This window comes from Petaurus breviceps, unplaced genomic scaffold (assembly GCF_028583685.1).
Source record: "Petaurus breviceps papuanus isolate PSGF00001 unplaced genomic scaffold, PetGlider_PUasm1.0 90977, whole genome shotgun sequence".
Lineage (NCBI taxonomy): Eukaryota > Metazoa > Chordata > Mammalia > Diprotodontia > Petauridae > Petaurus > Petaurus breviceps.
The window spans coordinates 23,055,016-23,077,045 of NW_027187391.1; the positions used below are offsets into that span (position 1 = coordinate 23,055,016).

General features: G+C 40.3%; 1 protein-coding gene across 3 annotated transcripts; it reads left to right on the top strand.

Annotated features, from left to right (window-relative positions):
* The first annotated feature begins 1,131 nt into the window (after nt 1-1,131).
* On the top strand, nt 1,132-21,964 carry HDDC2 (HD domain containing 2). 3 transcript variants are annotated; one of them, XM_069077484.1, is made up of 6 exons: nt 1,132-1,289; nt 6,986-7,107; nt 11,127-11,229; nt 12,927-12,995; nt 15,774-15,912; nt 21,799-21,964. In XM_069077484.1, exons 1-6 carry the CDS (start codon nt 1,215-1,217, stop codon nt 21,894-21,896), a joined length of 606 nt encoding a protein of 201 aa, XP_068933585.1. In that variant the 5' UTR covers nt 1,132-1,214; the 3' UTR covers nt 21,897-21,964. The 3 variants fall into 3 exon arrangements, with proteins under 3 accessions (XP_068933585.1, XP_068933586.1, XP_068933583.1); XM_069077482.1 differs by having other exon boundaries at nt 1,147-1,340; XM_069077485.1 differs by lacking the exon at nt 12,927-12,995 and having other exon boundaries at nt 1,140-1,340.
* Nucleotides 21,965-22,030: the final 66 nt, after the last annotated feature.

A 22,030-nucleotide genomic window follows, 5' to 3' on the forward strand; every position in this document is an offset into this window, starting at 1 on the left:
TAGAACCAAGCAGAAAATGTTATATGCTCTGTAAAACCTATTAAAAAGGGTAGATTTAAGCATGTTCCCGAATACTTAAACCTGATTGCTAGTTTTGACTTTAGTCTACTGTTACTGATTTTATCTCTTCTGGTTACAATGGACTTCTACACACCACTTCAGGCAACAACCTTTACATAAAGAAGAGTTTAAAGTGCCTGCATCCCTTGATAAAACTAAATGTTGCAACAAAAAATAAAGTTCTCCCAAAAACATGCTTCATAAGGCTAATTCTAGATTACAATATCATATGACAACAGGTGTACACAATACATTTCATTAGTGTGGAAACTAGTTAATTAACCTCTCTCAGGCTGTTTCCTCTTCTATAAAATGTGGGGACATCCCTTTCTTGGTGTCCAATTCAAAAGTGTTACAACAAGATCTTTGAGATGTGATGGCAAAAAAAATTTTTTTTTGCTTGTAGGAACTAAATCAGCATTTTGAACTAGGTTAGCTTTTTATTTTATACTTAAAATTCTGATACTTACACTTCACAGGCTAAGTATAAAATAAAGTGTGTGTGTGCCCACATATAATTAAAGTGAATTGTAAAACTGTTAGTATATAAATGAATCAATTTTAAACTTGTAATCTATATATGGATGATATATTTTTATCATACAGAATAAATCAATGGTCTATATTTTTTTCTCTTGATAAATGTCTATATGAAATTGTTTCTTAAATATTTTTCTTCTCTTGAACAATATTCAAAAATTCTACCAGGGTTTGGCTAAGATTTTTTTTTTTTAATTTTGTGTAATAGTGCCTAATGTTGGCAAAAAAAAAATTTCAAGTATAAAGAGGGTTATGGGTTTTGGAATTTGTGGAAACAGATTTGGAGGATCCACATTTACAAATAAAGCGTTTTATAGCTTTTAAAACATAAAGGTAGTGGCCAGGACTATCAGAGCAGATCAGCGGCAGGCACAGTCCCCATCCTCAGGCTCACTGCTGCCTCCGCATCAATTTTACAGAGCAGGGAGAGGTAGAAGTTGTTCTGGCTCAGGACGAAAGGCGGTTTGGAAAGAGTCCGGAAGAAGGACCCAGGCCCCTGACGCCCGCGCCCCTGGGCGGAGAGGAGAGTGGGGTGAGCCCCAACAGCTCGAGGGGGAGGAGCTTGGGCCGCCACGTAAAAACTGAGCGACCGGGCTGGCCTGCCAGCTGGCCTCATGGCTTCTGCTCGCGGGGGCGCCGGCGGGACCCGGAGTCTGCTCCAGTTCCTGCGGCTGGTGGGCCAGCTCAAGGTGAGCGTGCAAAGAAGCCGCGTCGGCTGGGGCTGCTCGGGCCCGCGGCAGGTATCCGTCACCCCGGGCTGGGAGCGCATGTAAACGTCGGCCCTGGGCCTGGCCCTCCTGCTGGGAGGCGCCTGGCAGAGGCCGCGAGATCTCGGAGCTGCCCCGGGCGGGGCGGGAGTAGGTGTTTTTCCCGTGGCACCGAGGACCCCAGTCCCAGGTAGAAACTGGGACTTGAAAGGGGCTTCCTCTTTTCCTCCTGGCTTCGTAAAGCTACTTAGGGCTTCAGTGCTGCAGCCTGGACGGGAGAGGAAGGCAGTCACAGGAAGTAATCTTCCCTGGTTGCTATGGTAGCATTGGTTTAGAAATCCAGACTAAAGGTGAACCAGAAGGCAGCATCGCCTTGTGGATAGAGTAGTGGACTTGGGGTCATGAAAATGGGAAGGGCCTGGTTTCTGATCCCGCTTTGGGTCTTAATTAAATCAGTTATTTAATTATAAAATATAATAATACTAATTAATACAGATAATTATAAAGTAAGTCTTAAGGGTCCACTATGTGCCAGACAGTATCCTAGGTATTGGAGATGTCAATACAAAGACTGAAACAATCCCTGTATTCTAATAGGGGACACGACAAGTACATATAAAAGTATACAACGTAGAGTTTTATGGTAAATATATAAACATATGTTTATCATATTTATATACTTATGTAGCATTATATATAAGCCTATTTATTTGTGAAAATGTTTATGTATATATCAAATGTATATTTGTATCCCAGATAAATATTACATGTTAGCATATATGTTAGATATATGTATAATTCATTCACATACACAAAATATTTAAATGCAGAGTAGTTCTGGAGTGAGACTACTATCATTTGGGGGATCAGGAAAGGCCTAGCTGTGTGTCCCTGTGCTATACAAATCACTTAAGGACTCTGTGCTTCAGTTTTCTTATCTGTAAAATGAGGGGGGGTTGGACTCAAGCTCATCTAAGATCTCTTCCACCTCTGATCTTGGAATGTATACCGTGTTTCCCCGATAATAAGACACTGTCTTATTATTTTTTGGACAGAAAAACACCAGAGAGCTTATTTTCAGGGGAGGGCTTATTTTAATGAACATTGACAGCAATTTTAATAAACAGGTAAATGTGAACAAAAAAATGTACCTTTATTCAATAAGCAAATCACTGGGGAAGAACAGGATGACGCTCTCACTGCTGTAGCTCTGATTGGATGCAGCTTGGAGCGCGGAGTGCGTTTCGGGGGGGGGAGGGGGAACGGTGCATACAGAGGGTACCGTAATGTAGCGTGTAGCTCAGGGGATCACCTTCACTACAGTAGCAATCTCAATAGGGCTTATTTTCGGGGGAGGGCTTATTTTCGAGGAATCTTATACAGTAAGGGGAGGGCTTATTTTCGGGATAGGTCTTATTATCGGGGAAACACGGTTATTAATAGATGAGCTATACAGAATGAGGGAGTAGTGGTTAGAAAACTGGATCAGAAGGAGTCAGAAGGACTTGTCTTAAATTCCTGCCTCTGCTAACCCCTCACCAGATGGGTAAGTCACTTAACCTTTGAGTTCCCTGAGTAACTTGCCAAGACTAGTTTAGTTGAGGCTGCTGGGGCTCCTGAAGCTGTGGCTCCAGCTTGGGTTCCCACCAGTCTTCTACTGAGCAGCTCTCCTGCCCCCTTGCCCAACAGCCAGGTGTTTTCCCCAGACAAGGTGTCATTCTGCATCTGTGGAGGGAGTTTCCACATCAGAGAATTCTCTCATATTGCACAGCTCACATCTTTTCATCCCCATTGTGTGCACTCCCCCCCGCCCCCCCAAAAAAAGTCATTTAGAATTAGTTCTGTGCTAGGATAACTAGCAAGAGCGTGATGATTCTTTTTCAGATAACCTTAAATTTTATAAATAAAGTATTTATTAAATGCTTACTATATGCCAGATACTGTGCTGTTTTGTACCAGGACTTCTGGTTTGGAGAGAAAGGATGATTCTCCCTAGAAGCAGAGACTGGAAGAGATGGTCCCTAACTCTGGAATTTCTGAAAGAGGAAGAGCTTTTAAAGCCTCAGAGCTAAGTTGATATTAACATTGACCTTGTATAATGCAGTGAATAAATTCAGGAGCCCAGTGTTTGAAATATGATTGTCATCTCCATTTGGAATGTTTGTGTTTTTACTGACAGATAAAAGAATTAACAGTACTACTCCCTGCAGAATGGAAATAATATATTTTAAGTGGGTCACCCATAGAATCATAACTAGAGGGAACTTAAGAAGTTATTTGAGTCAGCTTTCCTGATCTTACAGAGTAGGAAATTAAAGCCTAGAAATGTTAAGGCATGAGCCCAATGTCATACAGATAATAAATAGAAGAGAAGCCATATCCAGTGACTCCAGATCCATCATACTTTCTACTCTCATGTACCACAAGAACTTGTGCCGAGGACTTTTCTGCAGAAGCTCTGACTAGAGCCATCTAACCTGGGTTCCTTTTGACACTGGCATCAGGCTCACTCTAATGTCATGTTGTCTTTTGTCATCTATGTGTATAATAAGTCAGTTCTAAACATGAAGTGCCTACTGTGTGCTGCCAGAAGTTGTGGTAGGCAGTAAGAATATAAAGAAAAGAAAAAAAATCTTTGCCATCAAGGACATTATGTTTTTTCTCGGTATCAGGAAATACCTTATATAGGAGGTGATATATGAAGGGGCTAGAAGTTCTAAGAAGCAGAGGAGAGGAGGGAGGTGGAAGCATAAACAAGGTAGAATTTTTGTTGTTTTCTTCTTGGAGTTGTTTCCCAGGCTCAGGCTAAATTATCAATATCTGAAGGATTAATCTACTTTGAACCCTGATAATTCACAAGTGTTTTAAGTGAAGTAGGTTTCCTGCCTTCTGGTTCCCAGCCAGTTAGGGACCGAGTCTTTGTTATATATTCTGGGAGGTTGGCATTTTGCTTTGGGTATTTGCTCATGAGAAGGACCTTTTGATTTCCTGGTCAAGATTTAGTAGCTGTATGTTTAGAGCCCCCAGCCCCCTGACTGCTTAGATGTCTGTGCTCCCTCAATTCAGTGATGTATGTAAAGTATATAGCAATATTGCTTTACTGAGACAGCTGGAGCCCTGTCAGTTATGTGATCTTTGTGCTAATTTCTCTGCTTATCTTTTCCTTGCTTGTATTTTCTCCATGTTCAGGGTGCTGACCTTTCCCCTGAACTAGTGAATGTGATTAAAAGGAGATTATTGACCCCTTAAAAGTTGCTTTCCTTTAAGAAAAGCAGATCAAAGAACCTGTGCTAGCCGGCCATCCTGGGTGTGCCAGGGTGCTCGATATTACAGTGTCATAGGTAAGTAGTCAGTCTGTACTGGAATAGAGTGTTTGTGGAAAAGAAACATGTAATAAGTTTAAAAATGTCAGCTAGAGGCAGATTTGTTGTTCATTTATTTCAATCATGTTTGACTCTTCATGACCCCATTTGGGGCTTTTCTTGGCACAGATACTGGAGTGGTTTGCCATTTCCTTCTTCAGCTCATTTTACATTTGAGGAAACTGAGGCAAACAGGGTTAAGTGAGTTGCTCATTAAGTTGCTAGTAAGTATTTAAGGCTGTATTTGAACTCAAGTCTTCCTGACTCCAGGCCCAGTTCTATTCACTGTACTACCTAGCAACACAGATTATGGAGTGGTTTAAATGCCATATAGTAGAGGCTGTATTTGATCCCAAAGGTGACAGGAAGCCACTGGAGTTTATTAAGCAGAGAAGTGACATAGTCAGATCTGTGGTTTAGGAGAATGACTTTGGCAGCTGTGTGGAAGAGGGTTTAGAGAGGGGAGAGAAGGCAGGGATTCATTTAGAAGGTTATTGCAGTATTAGGGATAGAAGGTAATGAGAGACTGAACTAGGGTGGTGGCTGTTTAAGGACAGCACAGTAGTTGAATATGAGAGATTCTTTGGAGGTGGAATTGACAACACTTGGTAACTAACAGAGGGAGGGGGTAAGGAATAGTGAAGGGTGGTAGACCATTCTGAAGTTGCAAACCTTTCAGGTCACTGGAGGAATGACATTATCCTAGAAACAAATAGGAAAGTTTGGAAGAAGAGTAAGTTTTTTGAGAAAAGGTAATGAATTCTTTTTTGGACATGTTGAGTTTCAGATGCTTATAGAGCATCCTTTTGGAAATATCTATAAGACAGCCAGGGATACAGGATTGGAACTGAAAAGAGAGATCAGCATTGGAGATAGATAGATAGATAGATAGATAGATAGATAGATAGATAGATAGATAGATAGATAGATAGACAGACATATCTATAGATCTATCTATATGTCTGTTTTATCTCTTTCTATATGCGAATCATCTGCATATTTATCTCACTATGGAACTATATGTACACTTATGCAGATAATTCAGACAGTAAATGTCTGTTGATCTATATGTACATACAGAGCTATATCTATAAATCTACATATATGTATGAGATAATTCTATCACAGAGGTCTATATGTAGATGTAGATCCAAATATAGATCTATCAGATAATATCACAAATCTATATGTAATAAGATATATCTATCACACATACACATCTCTAGATAGACACTGATCTGTATGTACACCTAGTTCTATCAATAGACATGTCCATCTGTTGTCTGTGAATTACCTGCATAAAGATGATAATTGAACACAAAGGAGCTGATGAGATCACCAAGAGAATGTAGAAGGAAAGAGTAGGCCCAGGACAGAGCCTTGGATGATACCCACAGTTAGAGGGTGGGGCCAGGATAATGATCCAGCAAAGAATACTGAGAAGGAGCTACCAGAGTAGTGTCTTGAAAATCCAGAGAGGAGAGAGTACACAGGAGGAGAAGGTGGTTGCTGTTTCAAAGGCTACACAGTGGTTGAAAAAGGTGAAGATTGAGACAAGGCTGTTCAGTTTGGAAATTAAGAGATCACTGGTAACTTTGGAGAGAGCAATTTGAACTGAGTGAAGTCTGAAACCGTATTGCAAGGACATAAGAAATGAGTGAGAGGAGAGAAAGTGGGGGAAATGAAATCAGACAACTTTTTTTTGGAGTTTGACTTTTGAAGTGAGGAGACAGAGGACAGTAGCTGAAGGGAGTGATGAGAACTTGTGAGGATTTTATGGGCAGATCTTAGATTGTTTGTAGGCAGCTAGGAAGGGGCCAGTATACAATAGAATACTGAAGATTATAGAGAGCCAGAGAGCAAGTTAAGAGCTTTCAGAGAGTTGTGAAAAATTAAATCTTTTAGTATCATTAGAGGCAGTGTGATAGAGTAGAAGGCTACATTTGGAGTCAGAGGACTTACCCTGGCTTTGATGCTTACTACCTGTGTGACCTTTGGGGGAGTCATTTAAGGAAGAAAGGGAAAGAGACAAGCATTTATTAAGCGCTAATTATGTGCCAAGCAGTGAAAACACAAATATCATCTCCTTTGAACTCATTTAACCTCTTTGGGCTTCCGTTCTTCATCTCTAAAATGAGGTAGAGGAACTGGGTAGCCTGTAAGGTCCCTACAACTTTAAACATATAATCTTATGTTTATTTCAAGCACTTTTATGCATACTGTTAATTGTTTATCACACCATTATATAGTTAATGATGATTAATTGATTTTTCATTTATTTACATATTTCTGTATTTATTTGATTTTATTGACCAGAGAGTACCACGTACAGGCTGGGTTTACAGAAATGTGGAGAAGCCAGAAAGTGTATCTGATCATATGTACAGAATGGCTATCATGGCTTTTGTAACTGAAGATAAGCATCTTAATAAAGACAGGTGAGCAATTTGGCCTTTGTTGAGGTCACTGGTTTTACTATATAATGCTGGGGAATGAATCATTTGATCAACAAATATTTATTAGGTGCCTACAACGTGCCAGAAACTAGAAGGTATTGGAGCTACAAATGCCAGGAATGAAAAAAATGTCTGTTCTCAAGGTTTGCCAGTTTTCAAAATTGAGGCCTTAATTCCTTTCTTTTACTTGATTAAACAAAGAAAATTCTTTTGAGGAAAAGCATTCAGTGTCTCAGAACAGGTAGGGCCAACTGCTGGGTAATGTGTGCCAACTTCTGGATCATTTGGTATCAGAGACATGGGAAGGGATGCCTGCCAAGAGCTTGGAGAGGGCTGAAGTATTATTTAGTGTCAGAGGCAGGTAAGCACAGTATTAACTTGTATTAACATCCTGAGTATATGAAACAATGGATGGTAAACCCAAACGTGTGTGTGTGTTTTGCACAGCAGTTGCTAATCTGCTTTGGTGGAGGGAATTTGCTCTGGAGGAGTAGACTAGAAGCAATAGTTAATTACACTACTATTGCAGTAGGCCTGTTGAGAGGAAATTAGGGTCTGAATGGACTAGTGAGCATGGGAGAAGAGAGAAGCTATTGGATGGAAGAGATGGTATAGATACAATGAACATGGCAATTGATTGGATATGATTGAGTGTGGTGGGGAGCAAAGAGGGAGAGGGAAGAGGGGGGGGGGGGGTAAATGGGAATGACCCTTCTGTCTGTGAAAGAGGAGGTGGAGAACCATAGCCTGAGGGGATGGCAGGGTCACATGAAAGGGTTCGTTTGGTTGTTTTTTTGGCAGTTTGTTTTTGTTGTTTTTTAAGAATGGGGGAGATCTGGGCATATTTATAGGCAATAAGGAAGAGAAGCCTCTGCTGATCCCCTTCCCCTATCCTGTTCTCTTTCCGATGTGCCACGGATCTCTGTTTTCTCAGTAGAGTAGGAGTCCTTTGCTCAGAGGGAGAGGAAATAAAAGCACAAAGTGAAGGACAAGATTTTGTAGTAATTAGTTCTCTAAAACTTATAGGATTTAGAATCAGGCCTGGAAAAGAAGGTTGGAATCTGACTGTGGAAGGGGTGTAAGTGCAGGGTTAAATAGAGTACTTTGTCCTCCAGAGAATAGTCACTGAAGCTTTTTTTTCTGGGGGTATGTTTTGTGTATACAGTCTGACTTGGGTATTAGAAATATTATTTTGTCAGCCGCCTGAAGGATAGTTTTGAAGAAGGTGAGGAGCTGTATAGACCTGTGTAAATGTGTAAAAATTTCATCCACTGACTTAGGTTTTAAAAAGACTTGCATGGAAGATTTATAAATGAAGATGAATATGTAGATGAATGGCACATCCCTTAGGAATGGGCCTTGACATTCTAAAACTCAGAATAAACTGAGGTTGGTGATGAATAGAAGGGACAACACAAAGGACTTTTAGCTGTGTTGGGGTAAGAGGCAGATAAAAAAAATAGGAGCGCTTGGAATGAAGATTATAGATGTTGGGGAAACAGTGTAAAGTTTTGATTCTTTTGTTTCATTTTGCTTAATTTTCTTAGGAAAATTATCTTTGCACTGACAAGGATAGAACAAAAATGATTAACAGAATTAAAAACCAAACAAGATGACAGCACCTAGCTGTCCTTAATGTGTTCCAGGCACCAAGCTCAGTTAAACAACCTGACAGGGTACTTGGGAAAAAAAAGAAAAAAACAAGAACAAAAACTGGGTGGATGTGATTGATGGGCTGCTGGTAGTGATTTTTCATAGATTGTAGAGAATGGGGGTGGAATTATAGAATTGAGGGAGAGAGGAAGAAAGAAAGAAAGAAGCAGGAGAAGGAAAAAGAAAGGAAGGGGAAGGAAGAAAAAAGGGAAGAAAGAAAAGGAAGGAAAGAAAGGAGGAAAGAAGGGAAGGAAAGAAGTCTCTCTCATGCTATCCTTGTGGAAAAGGTAGAGGAATGTAGGTTAGGAACTAGTGAAATGACTGGACCCAAAGGGTAGTCAGTTATTAATAAATTAGTATTAACTCAGCGTCTTAAGTTTCCCAGGGAGTTGTCTCTTATGGTGCTTAATGTTTTTATTAGTGACTTGGAAAATTGTTATACTTAATCAAATGTGTAGTTGACACAAAGCTAAATGGGATCTGGGCAGGCTAGAACAATTTTTATGAATACATATAAAGTTCTGTAGTTGGGCTTTAAGACAGGCATTATGAACTTGGAGTCAGGAGGACCGGGCTTTGAATTGTGCTATAGACACTTACTAGTTGTATGTTCGTGGCCAAACTACTTAACCTTTCTGGGCTTCATTTTCTTCATCTGTAAAATAGGCGTAGAGTTAGGTTAATGCACAATATGGATTAGGGTTGGTGTGGCCAGAGAGCAGTTTGTGTGGGTGAAACTAGATGAGAGAAGAGTTTAATGGACTGTTAACTCAAAAAGAGTCAATGATGCAAAATGGCAGCCATAAAAGCTAATGTGATCTTGTTGTTTAGTTATTTTTCAGTCATGTCCAACTCTTTATGACCCCTTTGGGGATTTCCTTTGGCAAAGATAATGGAACAGTTTACTATTTCCTTCTCCAGTTCATTTTACAGAGGAGGAACTGAGACAAATAGGGGTTAAGTGACTTACCTAGGGTCACATAGCTAATAAATGTCTAAGGCTGGATTTGAATTCAGGAAGATGAATCTTCCTGACTTTAGGCCTGGCATTCTAGCCACTGCACCATCTAGCTACCCCAATGTGACCTTAGGTTGCTTCAATAGAGGCATAGCATCAATGTCAAGAGATGTGATTGTCCTTTTGTACTGTGCCCTGGTCAAGCCCCATCTAGAGCACAACGTTCCAACCTGTGAACTATGGATCCTTAGGATTGTGAGTTATTTCATGAATTCCATGACTTCATTCTCATTTTGATTTTTATTTAGCTCCATCAAAATATGCATTTCAATTCAATGTAATATCTTTTCAGAATGAACATAAAGGTCTTACACGTATATGTGTCTGCATATATATGTATATATTTTCAAATATATGTAAATTCCCTCAAGATTAATAAAATTAGATTCATTTAAAAGTGTTATTGAATTCGAGGTACCTTTTTATGTTATGCATTTTCTTTATCAACAGATATTTATACTATCAGGTATGAGATTTTTTTTTTCAATTGAAAAGGGATCATCATACTCAAAAAGGTTGGGAACAAGTGATGTAGATGATTGCTTAATGATAGATACTACATTTTATGTAAAACTTTGACAAGGTGGAATACATTGAAAGGAGATCAGAGACCATGACATATAAGAAGCAATTAAAGGAACTTGACTAAAAAAGAGAAGAGTGAAGGGGCAGGTGAGAGCTGTCTTTCAGTATTTGAAGAGCTGTCTAGGAGAGAGATTTTAGGCTTATTCTGCTTGGACTTAGAGGGTAAAACTGTTTAAAAGTGGAATGGACTGTCCTAGAAGGTAGTGAGTTTTTCATCACTGGAGATCTTCACTTGGGGAGGTTGGATGGTCAATTCTCAGGGATTTCGTAAGGAGCATTCCTCTCCACATATGGGCTGGATTTGAAGTCTCTTTCACCTGTGATAGTCTATGAGTCAGGGTGGTAAAGGAAAGACTGGAAGCAGGGAGATCAGTTAGGTTATTTTAATAGTATAGTCCTAGTTAGTAGAGGTATAACTAGTCCATGTGGGATCAAACCAGGTCATATGTGAAATATTAATCATATAGTATTAAAATTTTTCTGTTTCATATCATTGGATAAATTATGTATATCTAAAACCCCTTTTTTATTAATGTTATCAAATGGTTCCCATGGTGTGTTGAATGATAACAAGAAATTATGATTCAGGACTGGCTTGGACTGGACAAATTTAGTTCTTTGGTTCATTTTGTATTAAAATACTCTGAGAATAGAAGAAAAATAAGCTATGTAACCTCAAAGCAATAGCAAAAGTTCAGTCCCTAGTGCATATGATTCTGTATAATCATTCAACATTTCTGGTCAGATGTGTCCGGCTTGCCCTGGTTCATGATATGGCAGAGTGCATTGTTGGTGATATAGCCCCTGCAGATAACATCCCTAAAGAAGAAAAACACAGGCGAGAAAAGGTCAGTATATGGTCACAGGGTCTGTGGGACAATTTTGTGGGAAGAAAATATAAATTCCAAGTGTTGCTAAACTATGATTATAATGAGCATTTAGCAGCTCATAGAACTCCTCAGCTTATAGAAGAAAAATAATTCAATAAGCATAAAAATAATTCAATAAGAATTTATTAAATACTCTATACTAGGAACAGTGCTGGGCGCTTGGAATACAAAGACAAAAAATGAAATCGTCCTTGCCCTCACGGAGCTCGTATATGCATATAAAAATAGTTTTTTTTTTATGTGTTTGTAAGTGTAATATTACAGACAATGAATGTTAAATTAATTTGGATTTCAGGGTAGCTAAAATTTCAGTGTTAGGACATACTACAGTCAGACATACATAAGAGTTAAACTAAGTACCAGAAGCATTAACAAACTTTACCTCTCAAAAGATCTAAGTTTTATTTGTTCAATTTTGTTAATATATTCAAAATTGTTCTTGAGTCATGGTTGTTGTTGTTTGGAGTGTATGAAGTCCCTTGGGTATAACCTCGTTATATTGTTATCAACCTCCTGTTTGGTATCCAAAGCTCTTCATGACCTGGCCTCCTCCTGTCTTTTTAGTCTTCTTACAACTTACACTTCCTACCCACCTTCCCCCACCAATTGGCCTCCTTGCTGTTCTTAGATAAGACACTCCACCTCTTATTTCCAGGCATTTTCACAGGCTGTCTCTCATGTCTGGAATTCTCTCTGTCATCTCACCTCCTGTCTTCTGTGGCTTCCTGTCAAGCCTCAGCTAAAATCTCACCTCATGTGAGAAGCCTTTCCCAATTCCACTTAATGTTAGTTCGCTCTGTGATTATCTCCAGTTTATCCTGTATATAGCTTGTTTGTACATCACTGCATTAGATCATGAGCTACTTGAGAAGAGAGACTGCCTTTTTTTTTTTGCCTTTTATTTCTAGCAGTTAGTGCAGTGTCTAGCTCTAGAACAAAGTAGGTGCTTAATAAATGGTTATTGACTTAATGACTGCCCTAGTCCCCTAGATATACTTTATCTACTATAGTGATTAATGTATAATAGATATTTAAGTAAGTACTTGCTGATTGGTTATAGTTGTAACTTTTAGTGTATAGCTGTAGTTATTTACCTAATCTATAAAAAAGGCACTTGTTACAAGGTGTAAATACTTTGTTGCATCAGTATCTCTCCAATCTGGGAAGCAGGTATAGTACAAAGAGTACTAGACGAGGAATCAGAGATAGGGGTCTTGTTCCAGTGCCAGAGTGACCCACTCCCTCTATGGAAACTCAGACAGTTCCAGTTCACTTTTCTAGACCTCACTTTGTCTTATCTGTGAAATGAGGTGGTTGACCTTGTCAGGGTTGGGGAACCTGTGGCCTCGAGATCCCATGTGACCCTCCAGGTCCTCAGGTGCAGCCCTTTGAATCCATACTTCACAGAACAGATCTCCTTATTGAAAAGATTTGTTCTGTAAAACTTGGACTCAGTCAAAGGCCACATCCAAGAACCTAGAGGGCCCCATGGGACCTCAAGGCCACAGGTTCCCCACCCCTGAGTCCTAGGTGGTCCCCCAGGTCCCTTTCAATTCGGTCATTTTATGAGGACACGATCCTCTCAGGCATATATGAGTATATATTAACAGTTAGAATAAGTATCATGCTCTTTAAATTGTGGTTTAATATTTAAGGAAGCTATGAAACAGTTAACACAGCTGCTCTCAGAAGATGTCAGGAAGGACATCTGCGATCTCTGGGAGGTAGGTATAAATGATGAATTAGTTTTTTTGTTGTTCCTGAATATATTGGTTTATTTCTTCACTGTTTTTTGATTGGGGATATAGTGAGTTAGGATACACTATCATGTGGAATTATAACTGAAGCTTATTTGTTACTGGATGCACTCACCAGTTTAGGAATGCTTGACTTACACGCATCTCTGACAAGTTGCTAGTGTAGCTGGGCAAAGCCCACTGGTAACATTCCCTCCCCGCCCCTCAGTAGTGCTGTTGGGGATTTTCACGGCTTCCCCACCACCCTTGACGTGCACTGTTCTGCTGTTGGTGGGGTCCCTGCCACCTCAATCATGGACTAGCTTCTCACTCTTCCTAGAAGGTGCCTCATTTGTGGCAGTATTATTGTGGTGAGCAGTAAGCTGTAGTCAATAGAGCCCTGAGCCTCTAGTCAGGTACACCTGAGTTCAAATCCTAGCTGACATTAGCTATGTGACCTTGGGCTAAGTCATCATTCCTTTCTTCATTTCAGGTTCCTTATCTGTAAAATGAAAAGATTGGATTAATTGGTTTCTAAACTTTTCAAGCCCCAAATCTGTGATCTTGTAATCTGGGCTGAAAAATACCTTATTTTCAGCAGGAGCTCTGTTTTTATGAAGTAACATTGCCATCTTGCCATCTTTTCATGGTTCTTATGTTAATGACCTTTAAGGCCAACCCCTATTTCCTGTAGCTGTAGGCCTAAGTCACATTACCTGTTGGTATTTACCCTGTGGCCTGTGTAAAATTAAGTCAACATTTGCTATTTAGTTTGACATGGGTCTTTTAATCCTGTTTCCTGATCATGGGGGGAAAGAGGACAGTGAAAACTCCTCTGTAATTTTGCCATAGGCTTGTCCTATTTCTTATTACTGAAAGAAAAAGAAATCCTTGAACTTTTATTTTTTTCTGTGCCTTTGAAGCAAAGAATCTTGGCTTTAATATGTGGGTAGCGTCTGGAGTGATCTTTATACTCGCAGTTTTGGAGAGAAAAATTGATTTTCAGTTGATCACTCCATTTTCTCATGTGTGACGTTTATGCATGTACAAAATTACTCCTCATGGGCCATTTTAAATTAAAAAGGTAAAATGGAGGAGAAAGAGCTAGTCATTACTGATAAAATCAGGGGGAAATGGCATATAACCAGAAAGAAAAGCAAAATGAAATAGCTTCAGAGGGATTTCTGATTGTTTAAATGAATTTGAACTGATTAAATAAAACACCTAGGGTCAAAAGAGAATTTGTTAAAAAAAAAAGGAAAATGTGATCATTTTCAAAGAATAGTGATATAAGTACCACTAACATGAAGTATAATTGATTTTATATTTTAAAAAAGAGATTTTTTAAACCTTTTTTGGGGGACAATTGTCACATTTGAAACAGGAGCATTTGTAAGAGCAAGGAAGGTAATAGCAATCAGGCAGCTATTCAGTGATTCCTAGCATATTACACTCAAGAGTGCATGGTGCATTCATTACCTCAATGCAGCAGGGACAGAATTACAGCCTAGCATTTTGCCATAGCTAGTCTATAATAGCTAACATTTACATAGAGCTTAACTAAGTGCCAGGCACTGTGCTAAACACTTTACAGATATCTCATTTGATCCTTATAATAATCCTGCAAGGTAGATGTTTTATTATTAGCTCCATTTTACTGAAATAAAACTGAAGTGAACAGAGGTTAAGTGACTGGCCCAGGATTACCCACCTAGTGAATTTCTGAGCCCACGAACTCAGGTCTTCCTGAGTCCAGGCCCTATGCTCTGTGTATTGTGGCACCACCTAGTGACCACTGACAATTCTCTCATTAGAAGCAAGAATCTGTATGCCATTAAGAGAGTGAGCATATGTGTTATGCTAAGTATTTCTTTATTATAAAAAAGTGTACATACCAGCAAATATTGGGTTCCTTAAGGAGTCCTTGCATCTGGCATGATATCTCTACCAGTTCCTGGGAATGAAAGGAGGAAAAGCTACAGCAAAGAAAGTCATTAAGTCTGTACTGTGTTTAGAACCCATTGATAGTCAATAGGAGAAATAAAAAAAATTAATATTAGATACAGTTCTTGACCTCAGGAAGCTTATAATCTAGTGGGGGGGGGGGTGAGACACAAACAGATAACTGCAGTATAAAGCAATATGTGATGAGATCAAGAGAGCTCCCTCTTAATGTTTTTAATGTGTACAAATTGTGTGAAGTAATTATGATTCCTGATTCTCTTGACTGCTGTGAGATTAAATCAGGCACAGGGGAAAAAAAAGGATTCTCTTCAAATTGAGAGCCTTCCATAACCGAGACCAACATGGCATGCCCAAAAATGAAAAAAAAAATCATGAGAAAAAAGAAATTTGACATTAAGTAAAGAGATGAGAGGCGTGAAAATAAAATGTCAGGTTGAAGTAAAAATGATAAAGACCTAAGCTATTTAGGTGGATTAAAGAACAATGATCATAAAAGGAAGACAGGATAATTAAATAGGAAGAATCTGACATGAAAGTAAAGATGAGTAAATGAGAATCTGTGGAACACTGAAATCAGAGGGGCCTCAAACACATTCTTATTTCATGGAGTCTAAAAACTCAGCCCTGAAATTCCTTAGTGAAGCCCTTCTAACACAGTTTTGTGTGAGTGGGGAAGTGGGTTGGATGTCAAACCTGGACACTTTTAGCTCTGCCTCTTTCAGTTTGGGAGTGAGAAACCAAACTGACCAGAAGAATCCATAGAAACACACTTACATGTGGTTTTGATTGTCCCCTGCTTAGGAGTATGAGAACCAGTCCAGTGCAGAAGCTAAGTTTGTGAAACAGCTAGACCAGTGTGAAATGATTCTCCAGGCCTTCGAGTATGAGGACCTAGAGAACAAACCTGGAAGGCTTCAGGAATTCTATGACTCAACTGCAGGTATGTGATTTGTTTTCTGAAAGAGCAAGGTTGAGTTTTTGCTGGCTGCCAGAGCAAGAGAGGGGAGATTGAGTTGTTGATCCCTTTGAAAAAGATCCTTGGTCCTTAAAAACAAAACTGATAATATACCTACCATCATAATGATGTATTTCAATTCAGCAAATACATTATTTCTTATATATTCCATGCAATATACCTTAGTATATAGTACATATATATATAGTATATAGCCAGTATATGTATATATATATATATATATATATATATATATATATATAGTACTATATAATATATAGTATATTGCCAGAGTGTGTACAAGCTTAGGTAAGTCTCAGCCTCTTCTTGAAGCTTACAGTCTACTATGGGGATATGATGCTGATGTAAATGGTTCTAAAACAAGGTACAATAAGTTGTTTACTTGTTTTCAGTTGTATCTGACTTTTAGTGGTCTTTCTTGGCAAAGATACTGGAGTAGTTTGCCATCTCCTTCTCCAGTTCATTTTACAGAAGAGGAAACTGAGGCAAACAGGGTTAAGTGACTTGCACAGGGTCACACAGCTAGTTGTCTGAGACAATATTTGAACTTAGGAAGATGAACCTGGGACTCTGTCCACTGAGCCATAAGTGATAAGTACAGAAGGGATATAATAAGCAAAAATGTTGTGTATGTTAGAGAGGGGAATAAGATTTGGAGAGGCAGTGGGGAAGGGAGAGGGGCTGTTGTAGAGGCAGTCAGGAATGCCTCATATGGTAGAACGTGGACCCCAAGGGCCAGTATTCACCCAAGTCTCAGTAAGTAGCAATGGGGAAAAGTCAGTGTAGCCAGTTGGACAGACACCAGGATGGAAGGCCTCTGGGGAAAGCGCTTTTTTATAGCTAGCTTTCAGGCAGCATTCTGCTGCATATTCTTAAGCCAGACAATTCTTGGTTAGGTTAGGCCTAGAAGAGGAGCATTTCCAGGGAAGGGGAGGTACAGTACATTTTGGGGAAATTAGATTGCCATAACAAGGGGTTTTTGTAACAGGGTGTTGTATCAGCAATGCCATATTCACAATGCCTATAGAGATTACAAATATGCTGATATAATTATCCATCACAAAATACGTCAGGTTTGCCATTTGGGGAAATAAACTAGAAAATTTATTAAGATACCAAAAGACTGAGTCCCAAAACCAGAAAGTGAAAGCCATCAGAGTAGTTATGACATTGGCACAGGTAGATAAAGTAGAAAGCACCCACATTTTCAAGCCTTAAAACAGAACAGGCTACCTCAGGCAAAGGTCCTCCTCTCCCCACACACAGCAACCACCCAGCGTCTGGGAAGCGGGCTCCCAGCAGCTCCGGCCCCTGGCAGTCCTTAGCAGAAAGTCCTGCTCCCAGCAGCTCCGGCTGCTGGCAGTGCTCAGCAGGTCCTAACTCAAAAAAAAAAAAAAAAAGGCAACTGCCACCAACTGCCAACCGCAGGACCGTTAGCTCGGCTTTTCACTTTCTCTTGCTCTGCTATGTCAGCACGTCCATGGGGCATGGGAGATCTTTAAATCCCATAACCCTTACAGGTGTACTGGGGGTTTGAGAAAGGAGGCAAGGGGAGGAAGGGCCTTGACCCAGTTACTGCAGGCTATCAGCCTCAGGGTAAAGATGTAGGATGCTATCAGAGTCCCACTCTTTAATCTTAGAAGGATGAAAAACAATTCCACACTCAAGTCCTTAGTAGAGAGCTCCAGCAGATAATCCAGATTGTTCATGTCTTCCATCTCTACAGTATTGTGCTTTTATGCCAGGTTTGTGAGTGTTTCCCTCACCTCCTACTCTCCAAGTGGCTTTTGGTATATACTCATGACCATAGCATCTGTATGTTTCCAAAAGAGTAGGGCCATTTCTTCTAAGATGGAGGGCATGAGGAGAGAATGGGTAATGAGGCTAAAAGGAGGAAGGAAGCTGAGGGAACCTTTTTTTTTTCCCTTTCAGTAATGCAGGAGGCTAAGTTTGCTGAAATGATTATGTGAGGTGGGGTCACAGTTGATTCCCTGTGTTTGGAGTGTTTGGAAGAGTCCCTGGAGAATGTGATAGAGATTCAACTAGAGTTAAAATGAAGGAATCTTGAGCTGTGGTGCAGGCCCCACTGAAGTTAAAAAGCTTGATTCTGATACATGTTCTAGTGATGCTTAGCAGGCTTAGGGAAAGCAGGAATCAAATGATGGGGTTATCAAAAGTAAACATGTCCTAGAGGCAAAGGTGACTAGCTGAGGCTCATGGAATCTTAAAAAGTGGCATTCCATGTAATTAAATCTGGGTTTAGAGCTTAGTGATTCAGGAATTTTACATTTCAATCACCTGAGAGGAGGGGTGTTGGGGCCTGGGGTGGGGACAGGGTGTAGATCCAAGAAGTCTTGAGAGTGAGGAACAGGGGAGGCAGCACAGGGCAGTGGATAGAGAGCAGGTCTCAGGCTGAAGAAAACCTGCTGGGTTCAGGGCCGACCTCTGACATAGCCTGGCTGTAAGACTTTGGGTAAAACGGTATCTGACCAGATGATTCTGGAGGAGAAAGTGAGGCTGGTGCCCTTACATAGCCCTCCCTCACTCAAAGTCAACTGCAAGTCATGTCATCATTTCCCTGATGTCATGGACCTCTTTGAAAAGGAAATAGACACAACCTGTGAGTAGTCTGAGCTGCCTGAATGGGGACCGAGCCAGTTGGGTAACTCTGGTAATCCTTTCCTTCTCCCTCTTCTTCTCCTTTCCAAAGGAAGGTTTGATGACCAGAAGCTGCCCAGTTAACTTGGGGTTTACTGGCAAGATTCCTTCCTTCTGTCTCTTTCTATCTTTTTCTTTCTCTCCAGACAAAATCTAAACCCATTTCACTCTGGAGCTCATAGATTGGACCACAATATATCCCTGCCCAGGTTCCACTTAATGACTATATTTTGGGCCTCCTGGCTCAGAGTGAATGTCAATAGGAACTTTTTTTCTTTTGGTCATCTTCCTCTCCCTGTTTGATTTTTTTTTTAATTAAAGGGACTTGACTGACTTTTTTTTTTTTTTGCTTTTTTTTTGGGAGGGCAGTTGGGGTTAAGTGACTTGCCCAAGGTCACATGGCTAGTAAGTGTTAAGTGTCTGAGGCCAGATTTGAACTCAGGACCTCCTGACTCCAGGGCTGGTGCTCTACTCACTTTGCCACCTAGCCTTCCCAACCTTGACTGACTTCTTAAAGAATCCTGTTCACTGAGTGGACATTACCACACTCAGAGTAAGAACCTGAAAAGGCCATAGCCTAGAAGGGCCAGGGTCTCCCATTACATCCTGAACCATCTCCAGTCATCCTGATGTATATTGGACCACTGGACCCAGACGGCTCTGGAGGAGAAAGTGAGGCTGGTGACCTTGCACAGCCCTCCCTCACTCAAATCAAAGTCAACACAAGTCATGTCATCATCTCCCTGATGTCATGGTCCTCTTTGCAGACGAAGTTCAAACACTACAATAACTCCTCGGTGACATGGGCAACTCTCCAAGACTGTAAGTTGTAAAACAGGTTCCAGTTTACATTTGGTGGAGAAAGTTTGCCCTGATCCAAATGAAACCAGAAGCCTTGTGTCCAATACAAAACAAAGGAACAAAGATAAGAGTGAAGAGCAGACCTGTTGTGAGAAAGAAAGGAATAGAGGTTGTGATTAGAGAAAGTAGAGTTTCAGTGTTGGATCCTGAAGGCGGATTTTTTCCCCTGGGAGACAGAGGTTGAAGGTCTAACCATTTCATTCTAGGCTGTAATTAAAGTAATGTAGTCGAGATCTTTGGAGGAGAAGAGATGTCTCCACGGGGGCAGGATGTGGATTATAGCCCAGCAAAGGAAAACTGGGATGGAAGAATTGGGCAGATTGAAGGAAGACCAGGAGGAAGCAGTGTCCCAGAAATCCAGAGAGGATTCTTCAGGAAAACTAGGTGGTTAGCAGTGTCAAATGCTATAGAATTCAAGAAAGATGATTGAGAAACGGTCTTTGGGATCCATAACTAGAAGTTATTTATAACATTGGAGAATACAGTATCAGTCAAATGGCTAAGGTTGTAACAGCCTAATTGCTTAGTGGATGAAATGGGAAGCTAGGATATTTGAAGAGACATCATTGCATATGATGACATCCCCAGGTATTAGGGTAGGTTTGGGGATAGAATCAAAGGCTGTGAGTCAAGTGGTAAGCTCCTTGGGAAAAGAGAGAAAGGGGATGAAGTGAAAATAGCACCTCGGGTCTGGATAGGGAATCGAGATGAATGGAGTACTTGTCAAAGGAGGGTAGGTTGCTGAGTGATGAGGAGGGCGGAAGGGAAAGGTAACTTCTCCCTTTGATTTTGTCTCTCCCATTTCTGTATGTTATAAATCCCTCTAAAGAGGGAAAGGAAATGTGAGTGCCTACTTTAGTAATGATAAGGAAAGTGTCCTCTTCCACAGGGAACTTGGAGAGAGTAGAAGCCAGGTGGAGAAAGGTGATGATAAGGAAATAAGGGTGAGGATAATAAGGAAAGACAGCATGTGGGGCATGAATGAGGTTAGTAAGGGGAAACACATGTCACAATGAAACCCATGTGGTAAGTCAAGTATTTATAACCAGGGGGCCATTTTGTCTTGTTAAAAATACGTTTTTATTAATACATTTGTTTTGATATCCCCAAAATTTGTTTTCCTCATTAATTTGCTTTATCTTCCTGACTGCAAGCTTCTTGAATGCAAGGACTGTGGCTTATATTTCTTTTCATCCCCCACAGTGGCTTGCACAGTGTTATGTACCTAGCAAGTACTCAGTAAATATTTGATTGATTAGCCACTAGTGACATAGCCAAGGTAGTGATCATCCTAAAGTGAAGAACTGACCATGTTATTCCTCTGCTCCCTAAACTTCAGTGGCTCCCTAGTATCTCTAGAATCAAATATAAAAGCCTGTTGTTGTTTTAAAACTCTTTCTACCCTAGCCCGTTTGCCTTTCTAGTTTCTTACACTTAGTCCCCTCCATGTACTCTACCATCCACTATCTCTGCCTCCCTGCTGTTAGGTACACAAGGTACTTCCTCATCTCCTGCCTCTGCATTTGCACTGGCTGTCATCCATGCCTTCTTTGCCCTCCCTTTTCACCTCTGCCTCCTGGTTTCCTTCACCTTTGCTAAAATCCTCCCTTCTACAAGAGGTCTTTCTCTACCGCCCTAATGCTAGTTAGTGCCTTCCCTTTGAGATTACCTCCAGTATACCCTATATCGTTCCTTTATGGACATAGTAGTTTGTATGTTTGTCTCCCCCCATTGGACACGTAAGTCTTTGAGGGCAAAGACAACTTTTACCATTCTTTGTATCCCCAGCATTTACACAATGCCTGGCACATAGTGAACATTTGATAAAATGCCTGCTGACTGACATGATCCAAGGAAGCTGTTTATTTTTTTAATTACCTGTTAGTTCAGTAAGTAGGTCATCCCTGATGGATCAAAAAAATAGATATCCCTCCTTTTGAGGGATGTTGTGTATCAACATAGTAACAACTATGTATGTTGATAGGTCAGTTGATGACCTGTGAAGCAGCAGCAGCAGAGGTGTCCAGATGATCTAGAGAAAGGGCAATGGAGCAAGCAGGATGATGGCCAGTAAGGATACCATAGCTTTGATGCCTCTTTGCTGAATTCCTAATCTTTGCCTTGGCTGAATCAGAGGGAAAATATAAATAGTGGAGTTTGGCCCCCTTTTAGTACCGAGAGTTATACCCCTCTGAATTGAGATATGCTTCTGGGTCAGGTTCCAGAATATGGAGCTCCAGCTCCTTAGCTCAGCCTTAAGAAAATGGATTACCAACTTGTCAGTAGAAGGGAGACATTGTGGTTAATTTCTGCTATCTTTTTCCTTCACAGGAAAATTCAGCCATCCTGAAATAGTCCAGCTTGTTTCTGAACTTACAGCAGAAAGAAATGCTAAAATCGCTGCAGGAACCAGTGAACCTCACCCTTGAGGTGGTTTTTTTGTTTGTTTTTTAAAAGCTTCTGTAATCATGTAATAAATATTTTATTTTATGATCAAGTCTCATGGCATGATATGTTTACCATTTTAGCACTGTTGATTTCCCCAGGTGTGAATCTGTTTATT

Coding starts and splice junctions, on each gene's coding strand:
- HDDC2 (XM_069077482.1), top strand. CDS start 1,215: ATGGCTTCTGCTCGCGGGGGCGCCGGCGGGACCCGGAGTCTGCTCCAG. Junction 11,230..12,926: donor AAAAACACAGGCGAGAAAAG/GTCAGTATATGG, acceptor TTAATATTTAAG/GAAGCTATGAAACAGTTAAC. Junction 15,913..21,798: donor ATTCTATGACTCAACTGCAG/GTATGTGATTTG, acceptor TTTCCTTCACAG/GAAAATTCAGCCATCCTGAA.